Here is a 20,972-nt window from a genome sequence, read left to right as displayed (position 1 = left end):
AACAAATGCATTGCCGACCACCTAACTATAAGTTATAACCATTTGTTTAACATTTTAATTAATGGAAGATTTTTATTTTTTAGATGTTGGATAGTTTTTGCCTAAAGAAACACGTCTCAGCTTTTGTCTCTTTTCCGGCTCAGTCTCTCAGTTTTTTTAGTAAGCTCAGCCTCATCTTTGGATCTAAGGAATGAAGCCCAAACATTGTAATTTTAAGTAAATATAAGATTTTTGGTCTCTTTGTCCATTTAATTGTCTCTTTCAACACAAATTAAGCTATTTTAGTGGTTAAAAGAATATTTGTTTTTATTAGAGGCATTGAGTATCAATCTATGCAGAGGTATTTGAGCATTCATTGTCAAATAATTAAAATCTTTAAAACATATATTATCTTATCATTACCCCAATTTAATCAAAAAAATTATCTTCCAAAAAATAAAATATTGTCTCACAAAACCATCAAGTGATCTTAATGATTAAAGGAAGTATTATTTTTTAGATGTCTTGGGTTCGAAAAATACATTTGTAAAGTATGTGTGTTGTCAATGATAAAGAGAAATTATAAACATATAATGCTCTGTAATCACTACAGACTATTTAAAATTTTCGTGTACCATACAACTGCAATTTTGTAACACCCTAATCCAGTCTAACCCAAAGATCAAAAGATTAAAGTGTCACACGGGACCACCGAAGTGGCTAACCCAAAAATTTTCTTTTAAAACAATTGTAAAACATCATATAAAAATCATCCATAGTAATATGAAATGAAAACATAATAATCAGAGTTTACAAATACATGAGGAGCTCCCAAAATGAAACTCAATAATAATATCATGTTTAAAATAAAACAGAGTTATGACTGAATATAAAACGGTCTATGAATAGTATATGCCCTCCAATAAAGTTAAGACGTACTCTGAAGTCTAGGCTGATCTGGAATATCTGATGGCGATAACGCTCCATGAACGATCTCCTAAGAACTTGCGCACAGAAACACATTCCGAACGCTGAGCTTACGAGCTCAGTGCCACACTAATAATTGTATTGTACTACATGCATTCACTACATGAGCATACTAGTGGCATAGGTAAGAACACTTAAGGATGTTGACTTGAAATGTTGATGTAGGCATCATAGTGTGGTTAAGGTTTTGCAAATCGGGGCGCACACCCCTCTAGCCTACCTAAGATACCCTTGGGTATCTGGGTAAGATTCTGAACTACATCAAAAACATACACTCGACCAATTTACTCCATCGAGTCTTGGGGCATCTGTGCCCAATTGGCGAATAAAGTGCCTTGGCACTAGCTGAGACATATCCAAACATCTATATAACAAGACGATCATCATCTGCTAAAGTAACTCAGGAGTACCGGCTGTTCCTCGAGCATCAAGCAAGGCTAGTTTTATGTTAGCCCAGCTGTTATTATTTCTAGTTTTATTGTATTTATTACTGTTCTTACTTGTAGTTTTATTTCATGATGTTCTGGTGTTATTGGGGCCCTCGAGTCTAACCTTTTAACCATTTGGTACCTATACTAAGCCCTTATCTAGAATTGTACGTTAGCATCGATACTAAGGCCTTCGGTATCGGTATTGACCCCTGAGTATTGATACTCACCCTTTGGTATCGACATTGAAATGGCTATTGAAAATTAAAAATGATAGCCAGTATCGATACTCTTAGATAGAGTATCGATACTTCTGAACTAGGATATCAATACTATCCTAAGTATCGATACCAAATTTTGCTTTGATGTTTTGAAAAATGTCTTAGTATTGATATCCTTAGTAGGAGTATCGATACCCTACCCTCACTATCAATACTCCCATGAGGGTATCGATACTCCCATGAGTACCGATACCAAAATTAACCACTAGAATTTATGATCTATATCTGGTATGGATACTTTTACCCCTGAGTATCGATACTATCCTACAGTATCGATACTCGATGAACGAGTATCGATACTCTTAGTCTAAATGCTCTTTGTTTTAAGGCTATTTGATGGATAATATTGATAAATATGGTGATTGTTCTCATTCATAGGGAAAAGCCATTAGAGAGTTTCATGGTGCACGTAGAGGTAAAGACTTCGAACGATAATTTAATTTTAGTTGTGGGGCCAAAATGACATCAATGGATGATCAAGAGTATGTTAAAAAGAAAGGTAACTCAAGTTAGCTGATAAAATGGGATATGATCCTAAAAAAGCATTGCTAAACCAGTTTTGGGTAAAGGGACAATAAAAGATGTATGCTCTCTCATGAAAGATGAGCTCCAATTGAAGAAAATGGGCATAGAAGAAATTCAATCGTTGGTGAAAAGGGCTAAGAAAAAAGACAGAAAATGTGAAGGCACCAATCGTACCGATCTCAGGGACATATTCAGATTTATTACCTTACCTCTTCCAAATTCATCGTCTAGCACCAATTTTGCCAAGGTCTAATGTTTATCAGCGACCGGGCTGGTATGGAAACAAGGATTTGTGTGGTTATCACCTTGGTTTTTTAGTCATTCTATAAAGAATTGTGGGGCCTTAAGATTAAAGGTTCAGAAACTCATTTTAGAGGGGTTGTTATGTTTCATATAAGGAAAACTCAAATTCCCTAAAAGTTTAACATTTACCATTGAACTCAAGTCTATACAGAAGTAAGAGGATCAAGGTCAAGCATCTGCTAGCTTTTTATCAGGTTCTCAATGAAGGTCATGCGAAATAAAATTATCTCAAAATTCTCATTTCCCTCCATTCCACTTCCCAAGTGAAAATTTGTTCTCTTAAATGCTCAAAGAAATACCAATCGCACTGTTATGCTCTCTAAACGGTTTAATAACAACCTTTGTATCAAAAGTGGTTTAACAAAAAGTTATGCTCTATAAATCAAGATTAAGTTCGAAGATGTTCCTTAAAGGGATATGAAAACATTAAGGGAGAATTTCAAGATTCTCTTGATAATGAAATTGAGGATTGTAAAACAGAGGAACATGGTATTAAAACTCGAATGTTAGAAATTTATTGCACAATGGAGACTAGCTTAACCGAAACAAAAGAATGCCACATGGTGGAAGAGATGAATAGGAAAGAATATAGATTCAAAAATAAAAAAAGATGAGGTATAATTAACAAATATGATCCCACGACAAAGAAGACAAAATCAAGACATTGAGGTATGTATATGGGCTGAAAAGATAAGGTATCTTTTGTGTATGAAGTTGCAAAATTGATTAGATCACACTTTAGTTGAGGACATTCAGTGATAATCATAATCTTCACAAATGGAACGGTGGAGTGAATAAATTTAGTTTAGGTCAGTTGCTTGAGAATTGAAATCTAAATTTAAAATTTTATGACCTTCAACGATACCCAAAATATAACATGTTCTTCTTGACGAGCTTAAAAAATCTTGAAGCTAAATACATAAAAAGTTAATGAAACGTCATAAATATGTGAGTGTAATAAAACAAAGGTCACTTCATCAAAAGCAATAAGATGATGAGTGGTTATATTTAAATCGTGACATTGATGGTGAAACGATGAATTTCCTAAAGTTAGGGAAAGATATGAGAGAAAAAAACAGAAAGAAAAAAGAGGAAAAAAGAGGGGAAAAAGGAAAAGACAAGAATACTAGAATATTGAAACGTAGTTTAATAAATGCAATAATGCTTAAGGTTTATATTAAAAATGAGTTTCGAATAAAGATAGATTAATGGAGTTAAGAAACATTGTTTTAATCAACTTCACAAAAGCACTCAGGAATTTTATTTTTAGACTGATATTTCTGTAATACCTCTACTAAAGAAGTCTATGAAGCTTGAACAAATGAAAAATTTTAGAAAACCAAAATAGAAGTGCTCTAAAAGGTCTAGCAATTGAATATGTTGGTTACGTCATTTTTTTCGTATCCAATTAGAATGACAACCCGAGATAAAGTGACATGTCATAATGTTCACAAGGTCCGAGAAAGAAATGACATCTCAATGATTGAAATCTTAGAAGATTTAAGAAGCTAACCAAAACTAACCTGCCAATCCTAACACTCGTCAAAGGACTATAATTTTTAAAAAATAAATAAAGTCTTAATTTATTTAATATTCGTTGAATGGTTAAGTTGTTTCAATTGTAAGGTTGAAGTAAGGGGTACAATTTTGTTTTATAAAAAAATTTCGTTCGTTTGAATTTTGAAAAATAATAATAGAAAGGAGAAAAAATTCAAACATGATATAATCTGGAGAATAAAAGAGCTCCTTGAAATTGACGAGACTCATTCTATCCTAATGCTAAAAAATAAAGAAGTGGGGAAAGAAGCAAAGGTCCGAGCAAGAAGAACAAGCGATGCAGCAGCACTGAAGACATTTTCATATTTTTGAAGCAATAATGTCTAAAAGAACAAAAGACTCGAGAATAAAATTTCTCACACTTCTTTTATTACACCATCAAATATCAATAACAAATAAAAAAGCAAATGATTGACTTAATAAGAAGATTCATGGTTTAGTTTAGGATTCGATGGTATCAAACTTCATAGTGAAGGCCTAAAGCATTCTTGTATCAAATATTAATAATCTTTTCTAAGCAAGCTTGGTAGCGTGGGGTTGTTTGATACTTTGTACGAGGAAGAGACCATTTCAAGTCTAAAGTTTTGGCACTCAAGTAAAGATTAGCCATGAGAAGAATACCCACATTGGGGTATTACTGAAAACCTAGATCATGTTGAAATAACAAGATTCAAATCAAGAAAATAATGAGATCTATTACAAAAATAATGAACTTTATCGTTTATACTGTTAAGAAAAGAAGATTAAGACAAGACGAAATTATCTTGAGGATCTGACCATTCTTCATAAAATGCAAGCATGAATTGACAACCTATCACACTATTACCAGGGTAAATTCTGGAAGAAAAATGGTTAACAAAGGAAGATCGAGGTTTTCTCTTCGAAGATAAAAGAAGATTGATGAATCAACATTTCTTTATCTATGAGAATAAAAACAATACATTACATTGATATATTTAATAGTTTTGAAGTGGGGGAATACTACCTGATCACAAAGGTGTTTTAAAATGAATTTTTTAAAAATAAAAAGTAAAAATTGACTTCTAAAAATTTCTTGCTTGAGTAAGTCTTTCGTGCTATCACTAAGTCTTTCGGACATGATGATTAAATCTTTTGGGTCATAGATCAGTCTTTCGAGTAAGATTATAAGTTCTTCATGCCATCTATAAGACCTTTGGGCAGGATATTTTCATATAATTTTGTGAAAAAAATGAGAAAATGATTTTCAAAATTTCTCATTTAATTTTTTCAGAAAATGAACTTTTGAAAAATAAGAAAGTGATTTCAAAAGTTTCTTACCCAGTAAACTATTTTCAAAGTTAACAAGTCCTTCGGGTCATTCGTAAATCTTTCAAGCATGATGATTAAATCCTTCGGGTCATCTGTCAATCTTTCGAGCAAGATGATAAGTCCTTTAGGCCATTTATAAATACATTCGAGCAAGATGTTTTCATATGATTTTATGAAAAAATGAGAAAGTGATTTTCAAAGTTTTTCATTTAATAATTTCAGAAAATAAAATTTTTGAAAAGTAAGAAAATGATTTCCAACGTTTCTTACCTAGTAGATTATTTTTAAAACTATTAAGTTTTTCAGGCCATCAGTAAGTATTTTGAGCATTATGATTAAATCAATCAGGTCACTAGTATGTCTTTCGAGCATAGTGATTAAGTCATTCAGGCCATTTATAAGACTATCGGGTAAGTTGTTTTTAATGAAACCTAACGCTATTAAAAGAAAAAGTTGAACCCAAATGATAGATGTAGTACTAGTGGAACAAAGAATGAAACCTCATCAAAGAAAGAAAGAAAGCAATGATTTTCCTGACAACAGACATTACATGAAAAGAATTCAAAATTTTAACAATGATTTCAATTCACAATTCCATGTTCAAGAAGAAGATTTCAACAAAGAATTAATTCATATCTTCATTTTTTTTAAAGAAGTTGATCTCAACAAATATTTAAGTCTTCCGAGTCATTACCTTTGGGTACCTTAAATACAATTGTCACTGACATATGATATATCATAGAAGACGGTGGATCAACATTTTCAGCGGGGAGTTCATAATAAGAACTCGTCCAAAAAGAGGGAAGAAGTTCATATAAGAAAGCTTGTTCGACCTTAACATGACTTTTGTGGGAGAATATGGAGCTTATATAAGAGAGCTTGTCAATTATTTCCAGATAAGAGGAAGTGACTAAGGAAGAAGAAGTTCATATAGAAGAGCTTGTTTAACCTAAACATGATCTTTATGGGAGAATAGGGAACTTATATAGGAGAGCTTGTATACTCTTTCTAGATATTAGGAAATGACCAAAGAAGAAGAAGTTCATATCGGTGAGCTTGTTCGACCTCAACATGACCTTTATGGGAGAATAGAAAGATTATATAGGTGACTCGTGTACTCGTTCCATATAGTAGGAAGTGATCAAGGGAGAAGAAGTTCATATAGGAGAGCTTGATCGACCTCATCATGGCCTTTATGGGAGAATAAAGAATTCATATAGGAGAGCTCATATAATATTTCCAGAGAGGAGAAAGCGATAATGAACGAAGAATGGGTTTATATAGGAGAACTTGTTCAAACTTCAGATTTACCTTTTATGGAATAATATGTAGTTCATATTGGAGAACTCACACAATCTTTCAAGAAAAAGATGAGCAAAAACCTTTTGATTTCTTCATGTAAAGGAGTCAATTATCCAAGATTAATTTTTAAATGATAAAAAAATAAAAAAAAAATTGAAAAATAAAAAAGTATAGAGAAAATAAAAAGAAGTAAAATAAGTAATAAAATGATATAAATAATCCTCAGACATGCTAATGATAATTGTGTCTTTTATAGGTCCAACATATGTGATTGGGGCAAACCAAGTAAGAAAATTTTCAAATATAGAGAGGAAGATCATTTCATTGAAAGATGAAAGAACATGATAAAGACAAATAAATATAGAGAGGAAGGATATTGTAGTCATGAAGAATAGAGTTACAATTAAACCATACAAAATTAGGCAATTATTTATCTTTATCATGTTCTTGTTTCCACAAAAACAAGCAAAGAGAGACAATTGTAATACCCTAATTTTTTTTAGCATTTTAAATCAAATCGAAGACATTCAAGGATCAATTTGAAATCGTATGAGTGTCAAGGTCAAATCAGTTAAAGGGAAATTAATGGAAAATATAGTAAAATTATACATCTAGTTAATAGGGTCATAGAGATATGGGATCTAAGAATTTGTTTAATTGCCATCTTTGGGTTCAATTTAAAATCTTCTTTGTTGGGTGCCAAATACAAAAAATATTAAAATCCAAATCCTTATCATTATCCCAAACATCCATTAAAACCCCAATTAAAATAAACAATCCATTTATTTATAATAAAAAAATAATTATAAAAATACCCAAAGTAAATTGAAATCCAATTATATTTAATCTCAACCCATTTTGAAGCTCATATTATTACATTTGACCCAAATACACCCAAACTCATTAATCTACAAACCAACTGGCCCAACAATTTCAATAAGCCCATATGTAAACTTAATTCGGATTAGGGTTTATTTGAATGAGCCCCCTCGTCGTTAAAGCATACAGTAGTTGGATCTAGCCTTCAATCCAATAGCTCAGATTGAGCCCAATGAAATTTAGGGTTTTGTAACATATTCAACTATCGTCAATGACTAGCGCTCTGTAGGCCCCACGCGTAACCAGTGGTCCCAAACCCAACCTCCACGATAGTCACCACATCAAGCGTTGGTCCCAACAACATTCGAATGCATTTCTACACTAACAAGTCTCCAGCAAGCCTCAACAGAGCTTCTCTCTACAGATCGACAACCACGCATGCATGAAAAGAGAAAAGTGTGATGAGTTGTAAAATAAAAAATGGAATTTTTCTTTGGATTTACATTTGTAACCTGAGAAGGGTTCCATAAGAACTTTCTCAATGATCCTTGTAAATTGTTGACCTTCCCTATTCGAAAAGAAAGTAACACAAAACAGAAAAAATTTGAAAGGTATACAATCATTTTTTTACATTTACAATAGCCATAGTTTGTATTTTTCACAACAAGTTTGAGTAAAATAGGAAGAAGGGGATTAGGGTTTCATTACCTTGGTTGAGCGAGGCCTCGACAAATCTGTGGTTATCAGGGAAGTGAAGATGAAGAGTCGAGATTCCTTAGGTTTATGAGGCTTCACGTAGATTTATGGGTTTTGTTTTGGGTTTCTAGAATAAGAAATGAGTTAGTTTGGAGGTTTAATTGTTTTTATTTTAGTGAACTGACCACCATGGTTAATGGTCGGAGCGTGGAAGTGAAGCCGATTTTACGACGATGGTGAGGTCGCGAGAGTTTCTGGTTGAAGAGAACTAGGGGAATAAAAAAAGTGAATTGGGGCTTTCTTGGTTATTTAGGCCTTCTATTGGCCTTCGTCGGTCAGAGTGGACACCGTCTAGAGTGAAAAGCCCTATCAATGTTCGATGGTCGACGAGTAGGCATGGGATCTTGCAGGGTCTCGGCCGCATGTAGAGAAGAAGTTGGGAGAGCATAAAAAGGGGATTTTGTTTTAGGATTTTGTTTAGTTTTTACCAAAGATGGATGTAATACCCAAATTCTGGACTAGCAGTTTCAGCCTTATTTGAAGGGCACGTGGATCCCGTAAATTTTATAATTTAAGTCATTGAGTCTAGTTGGGTTTGATTAGAAAAAAAAGATGAAGCCTTTTTTTTATCTCTTTTCATATTCTTCCCTTTATTTCTTCATCTCTTCTCATTTTCTCCTCTCCATGTGCCATAGCTAAGGGTAAGTTCCTTTGGCCTTTTTTATGTATCTTTAAACTTCAATTTCATCTTCAATCCCTCTAGCAAACTTGTTTTGATGTTTCAAAGCCTTGGACTCTTTTTAGCTAAAAAGAAAGTGGGGGTTTTCATCCAAATCTTAGAGGAAGGAAGTGTGGTTAAGAAAGAAGCTTTATTTCGGGACCCTAACATCAAAGTAGTCTATTTCTAATCCTGTGGAATATTAAGGCTTACGTAAATATGAAGAAGTGCTAAGATTTTTAGTATTTAAGCATTTTAAGGTATATATTTGATTTAATAATTAAATGGCGTTTTAGATGTAAAGAATGTGTTTTTATGTTATTTTATAACCCTAAGTAGCTCCCTAAAGCTTTAGGACATGATATGCAACCAAACTAAGACCTATGGAATAAATTTTGGACGTTTCTCAAGCCTAAACATGTCATTTATGGGTTCGAGTATCGATAGTGGATGAACAGTATCAATACTAAATGAATTGGGACGAAATCTAGGTATTCAGGCAGGGAGTATCGATACTGCTAGGGAGAGTAATGATACTATCCCTACAGTATCGATACTTAGGGAAACAATGTCGATATTGGGTTATATTTTCAGTAATAGATACTACAAGTTGAGTATCGATATTACCTAGTTTGGATGGTTAGATTTGACCTTTATAAGGCCCGTAAAAGCTAAGGATGATCATATATAAGGGAACCTAGTTTGTCAGGAATACAAAGGACTAAAAGGGCCTAAAAAACTCGTAGGAGTGGGTTAAAACCAATGTAACCATACTAAGCGCAATACGTCAAAGTATCTTCAGTCGAGCACATATTAAATAGTTAAGAATAAGGATCGTTGCAGAAGATGTACTAACATGCAGTATGATAAGCAAGTCATATTCGAAAATAAAGAAAAATGTGTGCTTCGAGAACGTTAGTGAACCGAGAATCCATAAGTCGTCATTCCAATTCAAAGGGGTATTGGTTAGAAGTACGACAAAAGCGATTAGAGTGTTGCTACACAGTAATGAACCCGAGTTAGGTGTCGGGCAAACTAGTGATACAACGAGTGAACAACAAGCATGGTAATCGTCTTAAGCCATAAAATGCATAGAGATCTCTTTAAAGGAAGAAGTGACTAAAATGCCCTTAAGTAACGAATGGTCGGAATAGAGTAGCTCACTAGCTAACATAACAGACTAATAATCCCTTACATAATATTCTAGATGAGAGAACAAGCGAGATAGCAGCTAGTGAGAGGATGACCTCACTTTAGTATGTCCAGCTATGTTAGGATGTTGTCAAGTTACCTTAGTTACCCTAGTGGAGCATTGTCAGTGCGCGAGGCACTTTAGGGGCTAACTAGGGTGCAAGGCCTGAACACTCACGAAGAGTGGGTTAGCTATGTCAATATTGTGTGGCCTTTGGGCTTTTAGGCATGCAAGAATAATTGCATCAGTCCAGTACAATAATTATCAATAAAGCTTGGTTTGATGTTATGTGATATCAAGCCAACGCTTCAATTGAGCAGGAATTTCCAATGTTATGTGATAATGGACTTTTCCCTCCATGGTCTACCTGATTCTATGTGATACCATGAGATCATTCAGCAGCTTAGAGGGGACTTTACCGATACTATGTGATACTAGTACCCCCTCTCAGTAAGATAGTAACATATGCTATGTGAGACCAGATACTAACATAGCAGGGCCATGTTATATTTAGATAATGTATAGCAGAGTTAACATTGTATTCAGATAATGCACATGGGTGTCAGTGTTGCATTTAGATAATGCAAAGTGGTTACTGTTAGTGTAGTTAGAGACTAAATATAAATGTACTCATGGTAAGGCTCTTAGCATCGGATTAAAGAAAGTATGAGACTCTTATTTCAGTGGTACAATAGTTAAGCCTTAAGTAGGTAGCACTTGATTAAGATCATGCATGTACCTACTGCTTAGTACCATGTCTTTAGCATGCTTGTGTTTATGAGACTCATAATGCTGCTCTAGATTAGTAATTATACTATTGGGGTTTGTAAGCTCAATGTTTGGATGTTTCCATTCGTAGGTTTCTAGCTTGGCAGTTCGTGGACAACATCGTAGCAGGACTTCTAACATCTCTGTCAGAGTATTGTATCGTAGCTTTAGTGGGTATATGTATTCATAGAACCTTACCCATGTATTTGGTTTATCGAACTCCGAGTTTGTACTTTTTTTATTTTAAATTATGTGTTAACGAGCTCCAGTTTTATAAAGGTGTTTTATAGCTATTGTATATACTTATTTTGGTACCATGTAGTATGTTTTGAAATGAGAATGAACATGTTTTGAAAATCAATGGTTAACACGATAGCCCAATGTGACACTTTAGGCCCAATTAGATTTAGGGTGTTACAATGAAAAAAGTAAATTATATGTCAAGTTTTTACTAAAGATATTATAATTGATGTCATCGTTAACAAAATAAAATAAAATGACTAACGTTAACTATAATTGTAAATATTAGGAAGAGGAGGAAATTGATAGAATAATATGCATCAATCACCAACAATCAGTTGATTCGATTTCATAAAAGGATTGAATCTTGTAGATCTTTTATTGAATAATGTTGGCTTTACTTAGGTGGTGTTTGTTTTTGCAGAGGTAAAATGTCTGCAGTCTGCGGACCACATCTGCAGCAGAAGAGGTGGACTAAAAGTCTGCAGTCTGCAAGAAGAAGACTATTTGTTTTTTAACGTGTGCAGACTGCTAAAATAAACTGAAATATAAATAAACTGATTTTTTTAAACTTAAAAGAGTTTTGCAATACTGAAATTTAAATAATTTTAGTTTTATAATAATGAAATTTAAATAATCCATACAACTACAATAATAAATTTTTTAAAATAAATCAATCCATATTTTAAAATAAATCAATCCATATTTTAAAATAAATCAATCCATATTTTAAAATAAATCAATCCATATTTTAAAATAAATCAATCTATATTTTAAAATAAATCAATCCATATTTTAAAATAAATTTTAAAATAGATTTAAATAATTTTAATTTCTTTGAAGAGGTTTGAAGACCTTTGAAGACATAAAACCATGTCTGCACCAAGAAGACCTCGCGCAGACGTTAGAAGAGCTTCTGTCTTCTAAAAAACAAATGGTATGCGAAGCCCAATGTCTGTGCGTGGTCTGCGCGGTGCAGACATAAAAGTTTTGCAGACCTTACACAGTAAAAACAAACACAACCTTAATATAATCTATGTCTCATACGTGTTTTTTAATAGTTTGAAATCATCGAGACCATTCAATGAGTTCATGTCATGTATTTTACGTTGGATAAGTTTATATTATCACTTGATATATTGATTCTATCCGACTCGAATCACGTGATGTCAGACCATAACCCTATTGATAATGTAATAAGAGATTCTCAATTTGTCTTTTTTCTCGGTATATAAATCTCGACTGCTCTCTCGTTGAAAATGAAGTGGTTGACCTCACTCATAAACGAGGGATGAAGTAGTTGTTTTCAAGGTAAAACTTTAGGAAGGAGTACAATTCAGTGGATTGAAAGTTTCTAAAGTTCATAATGAACAAGATGGGCTTTGGTTTTAAATGGTGCAAATAGATAGAGTTTATGTATTTTTACACCTACTTCTAAATTTTTAAGTGGAACGAACTCATTTCAAAAGATACAAATATATTTTTAATAAAAAATATATATTTTTAATAAAAATATAAAATATTTAAAATAGATAGACTTTAAAATTTCCAGGATACGATTGATAAAATAGATGTTGCGAAAATTGATACTAATTCCTACGGGGTTGCCCGTTGCGGCTGCTTTTGTTTAATTTTTATTCAATCCGTAGATGTTCAATCTATTTTTATCAAGTTAGTTGACAATTAATTTATGGTTATATTATTTCATTACACATTAATAGTTGACTGTTAAGATGTCAAATCATAATTCATTGAAACAAATGTGTTGTTTTCCCAATATTAATAGCTTTTAAATCTAATTTATCCAACTCGCTAAACCAACCACTTCAGAAAATAACAAGAAGCTCAAAAACCAAACACAAATATTAAGGTACGTTTGGTTCACTGAATGTAAGATTACTAGTCGAAATAGAATTACCGATGAGAATAAGATTACTGTAAATGTTGTATTTTGTGTTTGGTTCGTTTAGCATGAATTTAAGATTACAATATTTGGTTAAAAGAATAAATGATTATTGGAATGTATATTTTACCAAATTATCCTTATTATATATTTATTTTTTAATAAGTTGAATTCTAGTATAATTAATTTATATATTTTCTTTAAAAAAATTAAATTCATAAAATTTATATTTTTTTTACAAAATTGAAAAAATAAATAGGTTTAATGAAATGATAAAATTTTATTTTAACCCCTAAACTTCATATAAAATTCTAATTATGAATTTTTTTTGTAAATCTAAAATAGTTTAATGATAAATTTTTAATTTAACCTTCGTAGAATTTTTATTATTCAACGACAGAAGAATGATATTTTTGAAAAATAATTTAAGGCATTTTAGTCCAAAACGCTGGTAATCCAACAATACTTAAGGGAAGGAGTAATCACATTCTTGATAATATACCCCAAAAATATCACTGTTAGGAATAAAAGATTACCGAGAAATAAGATTACTGACCAATCAAACGAATGAATGATATTTCATTCTTCAGATAATCTCATATTATCTGAACCAAACACCCCTAAAAGAAAGAGAAGAGGGGACTGTCGGTACAGCCTAACTACTCTTATTATTAATTATTAAACAATCAAAATTTATTGGTAATCTTTTGAATAAAGACAACTTCAAATGTATAATTTTAAACAATGCGACGAAGGCGTTTGTTAGAGAAAATTAACATAAAACACTGCCCAACTAACATCATGTTTTCCCTTGCATCACCCACCAACTTTGTCTACTTCTTTTTCTTTTAATATTTCATTCAAATTTTCAGTCATATTACAATATTTTTTGAAGTAATTTATTTATTTACCGACAACAAATTATGTACTCTTTTTCTTTTATTTTGAGTTATTTATGTGTAGAAACACAATCATTTTATTATTAAAAGATTTACGGTAAAGGCCATTGACGAAAATAAATCATTTTTAAATTAAAAAAATAAATAAATCATTTTTAAATTAAAAAAATAAACCAGTAGATGCAAATTTCTTATTGAAAAAATACTAGTTTTATTTTATTGGTGTATTGCTCATCTATTTTTTTTCGTTTTTATTGATATACGGCGACACCAACTTTTTTTTGTTTTTTTAAATAAGTCTGTCTATATGATACATTTTAATATGTCTATATCGTATCTCTATTTTTTTTCTTTTTTTATTTTCAATAAATTTGTCTATATGACACGTTTTAATATGTTTTTATGGCATGTTTTTGCCTTCCTTTTGGCATATTTTTTATTATTATTTTATTTATTTTTTAAGGGTTGATTTGACATCATTCGACTGATAAAAATGACATTTATCTAATATCTTATTGATCTCCTCTGCTTTGGACTCTTGGATTAGATTTAGATACCCGATTTGTGTTCGTGAATAGTTTTTCATGTCGCTCGAGTCCAATTTGTGGTTTGCTGATGGTCTTTCAATAACTTGATCCCCTTTTGTGATTCGTTTACCGATGCGATCATATTTGTTTGTATCTATTTTTATTTGAGTTTCTTGGTTATATTTTTAATCTTTCCTTGTATTGTTCTTATATGGTCTTAAGTTGTTAGTTTTGTTTCAATAATTATAGGAAATTTTCCTAATTATATACTTAATTTACGATTGTGATATTTCTTATATTTTGAATAAAATTAGTTGTTTCTATAAAAAAAAATTATAAGATACTTAAAAATACTTAATTTGAAATTTAAAAGAACTCAAAGGTTAATTTAACAAATATTCAATTTCAACTTTTACTTTTTCAAAAAAAAATAAATATAAAAATATCTTCAACTTTTATGAATGTAAAAAAAAATATGGAAAGATTTTTCTTGTAGTTAATTTGATTGACTTTAAGATAATGGCTTAATGAAATACATGAATTTATATTAAGCAGACATAAACAAATTATTAAAAAAATTAAGAATACGAAATCATAAAATTTTAGGGGACGTGGAACTATATCATCAATAAATAATACAAAAAATACTTAATTATATAGAGATTTAAAATTTTTAGAAGATACGATTACACTCTAATCTCTTTCGATATGTGAGGTTAAAGGTAATATTTGTTCATAGATAAGCTCTCTACCATTTGACATTGAACGCTCACACCCCCGATATTCTTGGAGCTCAAACCCGAGACCTCAAAGAATAACAACAATTCCTTTACCGCAATACAAAAGACAGATTTTTTGAACTCATCTAAATGTTATTTATAGTTATTTATAGTTATTTATAATTATTTAATCCTTAAATTAAATATTAGTACATGTTTTATATTTTTTATTAAGTATATCTTTTATATTAAATAGAGAGATATTACAATTTTAAGATAAATGTAAAATTAGAACCTACACTAGTTCAACATGAATATCCTTAACCACTTAGCCAATTAATGAATCAAAGACAATATATTTAAGTTTTCCCTATTAATAATTGCATTATTTTTAATCCTTTAATTAATGGAAGTTTACATTTTCTACCCTTTAAAAAATAATTGTTTAATTTTTTTATTAAATTAATAGTAATTATCAAGTAATATTTATTCGAAAATCTCTTTAAACGTAAAAGTGGGAAATTTGACGAGGACGGTGTTACTAAATTCCGGGTTCGGAATTAAATAATTGTAACGCGAGAAATGAATGAAGGGCATTCAATCATAGTGAGGATAAAGGGCCCACCTTAATGTAGGTCCCCATCCCATTCACTCTGAGGTGGTAATGCTCACCCCAACACCCTACTTAAACGCGAACGCCACTCCCTCTTCTCCTCCACTTCCAATTCCACCACCATGTCGCCGCTACCAACCGCCACCCTCTCCCTTTCCCTCCTCCTCCTCCTCCTCTTCTCCTCCTCCACCACAACCACCAATGCACACAACATCACTCGCATCCTCGCCAAATTCCCTCAATTCTCCACCTTCAACCGCTATCTCACCGCCACTCATTTGGCTTCACAGATCAACCGACGCCAAACCATAACCGTTCTCGCCCTCGACAACACCGCCATGTCCTCTCTCCTGTCCAGGCATTTCTCCCTCTACACCCTCAAGAACGTCCTCTCCCTCCACGTACTCGTCGACTACTTCGGTTCCAAGAAGCTTCACCGCATTTCCAAAGGAACAACGTTGACCTCCACCATGTTCCAGGCCACCGGCGCCGCCGAGGGCACTTCAGGCTACGTCAACATTACTAATCTTAAAGGCGGGAAAGTTGCATTCGGCGCCGAAGACAACGATGGGAAGCTCGATGCTACTTACGTCAAATCCGTTAAAGAGATTCCTTATAATATATCCATCATACAAATCAGTCATGTAAGTGATTGATTTTATTCCTCCGTTAGTTATTTTACTTATAGAATTTTAATTAATGGTTTAAACTTTGATTCAGCCTTTGGATTCAGCTGAAGCTGAAGCACCGACGGCGGCGCCGACCGATCTTAATCTAACCGAAATAATGTTTAAGCAAGGGTGTAGAGCGTTTGCGGATTTGCTTAAAGCCACGGATGCCGACGAAACATTCAACCAAAACCTTGAAGCCGGTTTAACGGTGTTCTGCCCGACCGACCAGGTCGTCAAAGACTTCTTGCCCAAATACAAGAATCTGACGGCGGCGAAGAAAAAGTCTCTGCTGTTGTACCACGGGCTTCCGGTGTATATGAACATGCAAATGTTGAAAACCAACACCGGGATCATGAACACGCTGGCGACAGACGGAGCAGACAAATTCGATTTCACGGTGGACAAAAACGACGAGGTGGTGATGTTGGACACCAGTGTTGTGACCGCCAAGATTATGGGTATTGTGAAAGATGAAGAGCCATTGATTGTGTACAAAATCAATAAGGTGTTGTTGCCTAAGGAGATGTTCAAGCCGGTTGAATCGGCGAATGCGCCGGACTCCGCAGAAGCACCTGCAGACAGCGAGCCGGCCGATGATCAGACTCTAGATGATAACAATGGGGTTCAAGGATTGCGGAGTAAGAGATTGGTTATGGCAGTGTTGAGCTCGTGCATTGGGATGCTGTTGATGTGAATTTGATGATACCACCAATGTTGATGTGAATTTGATGATAAAACACAATGTGAAAATTCCAACATTTTCAGCAATAATCGATTTATTTTTGTTTTTGTGTCACTATTTTAGTTGGATAGATAATATGCATGTGATGCAATTTGTTTGAGCTGTAAATGCAATTTTTTCTTTTATAATTGAAAAATAAATGGTCCATGCTGAGCTGTAAATGCAATTTTTTCTTTTACAACTGAAAAAAAATTGGCCCATGTTGAGCTGTGAACAGTGTTTTAAAAATCGGACCGGCCAGTTCGACCGAGAACCGCTGCATAGTCCGGTTCATTCTACACCGGTTAAACCGCTATTAGTGAACCGGAAGGAACCGTTAAACCGGCTGTGAACCATTCGAACCGGACCGGACCGTGAACCAGTTGAAAACCGGTTCTATTTTTTTTTCTAAAAAATAATTAAATCAAACGACGTCATTTGTTAAACGAGCCAAGTCGAACTCGAAAACTTTAAAAGTAAGTTCAACTCGACTCAAAAACTCACGAGCTAAAAATTATCAAGTTCAACTCGAACTTGAAATATAATATTGATACTTGAACTCAAAAAGGCTCGAATTCAAAAAAAAATTTAGAAGCTCGATTGAAGCCTGAAATTCGAGCTCGATTGAAGCGAAAGAATAGTTCACTCTGTGCTCACCAAAAGGCTCCATGATTTTGAATGCCAAATTACCTCTATTATTTATAGAAGTCATTTGTGATGTTCTTCTATGTTTCTTAGCCATGTGAGATTGTTTTGTTTTCATATTTTTACTCTTTAGACTTTTGTGATGCTCTTCTATTTTTCTTAGCTATGTGGGATTTTTTTAAAAAAAAAATTAAACCAAACGACATCGTTTGTTATGATTTTTTAGCCCCAAATTTATTTTTTGATTATAGTTATATAATTATATTTATTATTTAATATGTTTTACCTTAAATATTATGTTGTAGTTGATTTGAATCATTTTGTTTCACTTGATTTTATGGTTTTTAACTTATATATGTTATAACTTGCTTTGAATATCACTTGTGATATAAAAATGTTTTTTATTAAATATTTTTTTATATTTTTATTTAATTTTTTAAATAATTAATTAATTATGATATCGGCTGGTTCTTTCGACCGGTCTGACCGGTTCGACCGGTTTAACCGGTTTGACCTGTTGAACTAGTGAACCGGTTCGATCGGTTGAACCAGTGAATCGGTAACACGGCCAGTTCGCTGACCGGTCTGGTTCTGAAAACTATGGCTGTGAATGCGATTTTCTTTTTTTCTTTTCTTTTATGTGCTTTCATTTGTATGACAAATATATTAGGTATACAGCTCACCTTAAATTGCAAACATTAGATAGATATTATTTTGTTATATTTATATTGAATATATAAATATTTTTCCTTTATGAAATGTATATGAAATATTAGGTATTTTTATTGTTATGTAATTCTAATACCTAAAATGTGTTATTTATATTTAAATTAATTTTTTTTTTTAAATCTTACCAATTGTTATAGGCTCATTGTACACAATCCTCATATTAACAGACTGATCATCCTTATCTATTGTATCGACAAATAACTCAGACTTCTTCACATAATCAAAAGAATTAGATGTATCGATTTGTAAGGACTCATTTACCTTTACAACATGGCCTTCTTGACAATTAGTTCATCCTCAGTATCACAAAGTTTATTAACCCACCAAACTTTTGAAACCTTTTGATCGTTCTTAGAGAAAAAAAAATTGCCCACAATTTAAGAAATAAAGCAGAAACCAAGGCACTACAAATTTAACGGTCACTACAAGAAACTGCATTTCTAGTGACATTAAGAATGATTACTAAAAGTATCAAATTTAGTCACTAATTATTATAGTAATAAAATTTTTGATTCGTCACTATTATATTATTGACGACTTTAATGGATTTTATCACAATTACTTATGTTTTTTGTGACTACGTTTTTTGACACATAAATTTATAATAGTGACAAAAATTTATCAATTAGTTGTATACATCTTGTTTAGGAACTTAAATTGCAATCATTGTCATAAGTTGGATATAGATGATGTCATCTCCACATGTTTATTTTTGTATAATCATCAATTTTCGATTTATTGAGTTACTAATCCGGATCGAGAACTACATAGGCGAGGGCGACCTTCCCAACCCAATTTGATTAAGGGACTTAGTGTCTTATCTCGCTAGACCAACTAATTGTTGGTTCAACATGTTAGTTTTTTTGATAAATTAATACAGTACATGACTTTTAAGATGATTGAACAAGGGATATTCAGGGGAACAATGTAACGCGTAACCACTATGCTAAGAAAATAATATTTAGGTTAAACTATTGTTGAAACTAATTTTATTTATTTTATGAAAATATAAAAAAATTAGTATTAATTATGATAATAATTTAATTAAATTTTCTATGATTTCTAATATGAAATACGTTCATAGAAGAAAAATATAAAAAATAATTAGGTTGATTTTAAAATATAAAAAAGATAACGTATTAATCTTTTGTGGTGGATGTTCTAAATTTAAAAAAACTAATAATTAAACGATATTAGCAAAATTTATATATATGTCAATAAAGATCATAAATTACATATAAAAACTAATCAATTCTTTAAGATAAAAAGTAATCATAATTGAAGATTAAATGACACTATCAAAGCTTATAATGACCAAATAGAAATATTTCACAATTATTCACTTTAATAGTGACATAAACAATTACCGTCACAAATCACCAATAAAGACTAGTGACAAAATATTTTCGTTACAATTATGAATAATAATAGTCACTACTTATTATGTTGTCACTACTACAATTTTTCTGGCGAAAAATAAGTTGGCGCTAATTCGACCATTTTATTAGTGACTAATTGATAATACCAACTTGCTTTAGTTACAATAAAACATTATTAGTGACTAATTACTTGTGTTGTACTTTAAAATTGTCACAATTAATACCTAATGAGTGATTAAATAAAAATAAATTACAATTACTCATTTTAAAAGTGACAAAAATAATTTTCGTCAGAAATAACCTACTTTCTGCAACGAATTTCTTCAATATCACATTTAAATGGTCACTAAAGATCATACTTCTTATAATTAGTAACAATAGAACCTTAAGATAGAATCAACTGATACATTACATTAGTTCGAGAAATAAAACATTAAAAATAATAATGATATAATTACTAAATCTAACAGAGTAGGAAAAAGAAATAAGAAAGAAAGAAATAGTTTACTCGTAAGTAGTTATGAGATTAGATGATTGATTTGTTGAAGCCTATGTACACAATTTTCTTAATATAGATTTGTCCGCTCTTCTTATGCTAAAAAACGTTGATAGATCATCTCTCAAGGTACAACGAGATGAGCACACCAATAGCACGACTATAAATAATTAACGAATTGTAACCTAGTATTTTTCTATAATTGAAACTGTTTAAAAATAGTGAAAATATTTTTTATGAGCATACAAATAGTACGACTACAATAAATAATGAATTGTAATCTAACCTTTTTCTATAATTGAAGTTGTTTAAAAGTAGAGAATATTATATGTTTTTGTGGTTTGAGTATTGATTGAACTCAGGATTTGTGAAATTAGAAAGAGGTCACAAGTTGAAAACTCAAAAAGAAACATTGAGTATTATTTTGAATTTATGAAATCGAAAGAAATATGAAGTTGAAAATCCCAAACACTAGCAAAACAAGTTTTTAGCGGCGCTTTTTTCAATCATATAGCAGCATTTTAAGTGCCCTAAAAACCTTTGTGGAGAAAAAACAAATGTTGCAAAAAGTACCGTTGAAACAAA

At 31.9% G+C, this 20,972-nt stretch overlaps 1 protein-coding gene across 1 annotated transcript; it reads left to right on the top strand.

Annotated features, from left to right (window-relative positions):
- The first annotated feature begins 15,819 nt into the window (after positions 1-15,819).
- On the top strand, positions 15,820-17,206 carry LOC120139084 (fasciclin-like arabinogalactan protein 2). Its single transcript, XM_039154424.1, has 2 exons — positions 15,820-16,390; positions 16,467-17,206. Exons 1-2 carry the CDS (start codon positions 15,869-15,871, stop codon positions 17,109-17,111), a joined length of 1,167 nt encoding a protein of 388 aa, XP_039010355.1. The 5' UTR covers positions 15,820-15,868; the 3' UTR covers positions 17,112-17,206.
- The last annotated feature ends 3,766 nt before the right edge of the window (positions 17,207-20,972 follow it).

Source organism: Hibiscus syriacus, unplaced genomic scaffold (assembly GCF_006381635.1).
Source record: "Hibiscus syriacus cultivar Baekdansim isolate YM2019G1 unplaced genomic scaffold, ASM638163v2 tig00110722_pilon, whole genome shotgun sequence".
NCBI classification, from domain to species: domain Eukaryota; kingdom Viridiplantae; phylum Streptophyta; class Magnoliopsida; order Malvales; family Malvaceae; genus Hibiscus; species Hibiscus syriacus.
This window is presented reverse-complemented; position numbering and strand designations above follow the sequence as displayed.

What these genes read in the sequence shown, in the direction of transcription:
- LOC120139084 (XM_039154424.1), top strand. Translation starts at nt 15,869, where the DNA reads ATGTCGCCGCTACCAACCGCCACCCTCTCCCTTTCCCTCCTCCTCCTC. An exon ending in CCATCATACAAATCAGTCAT is followed by an intron (nt 16,391 to 16,466) that starts GTAAGTGATTGA and finishes ACTTTGATTCAG; the next exon opens with CCTTTGGATTCAGCTGAAGC.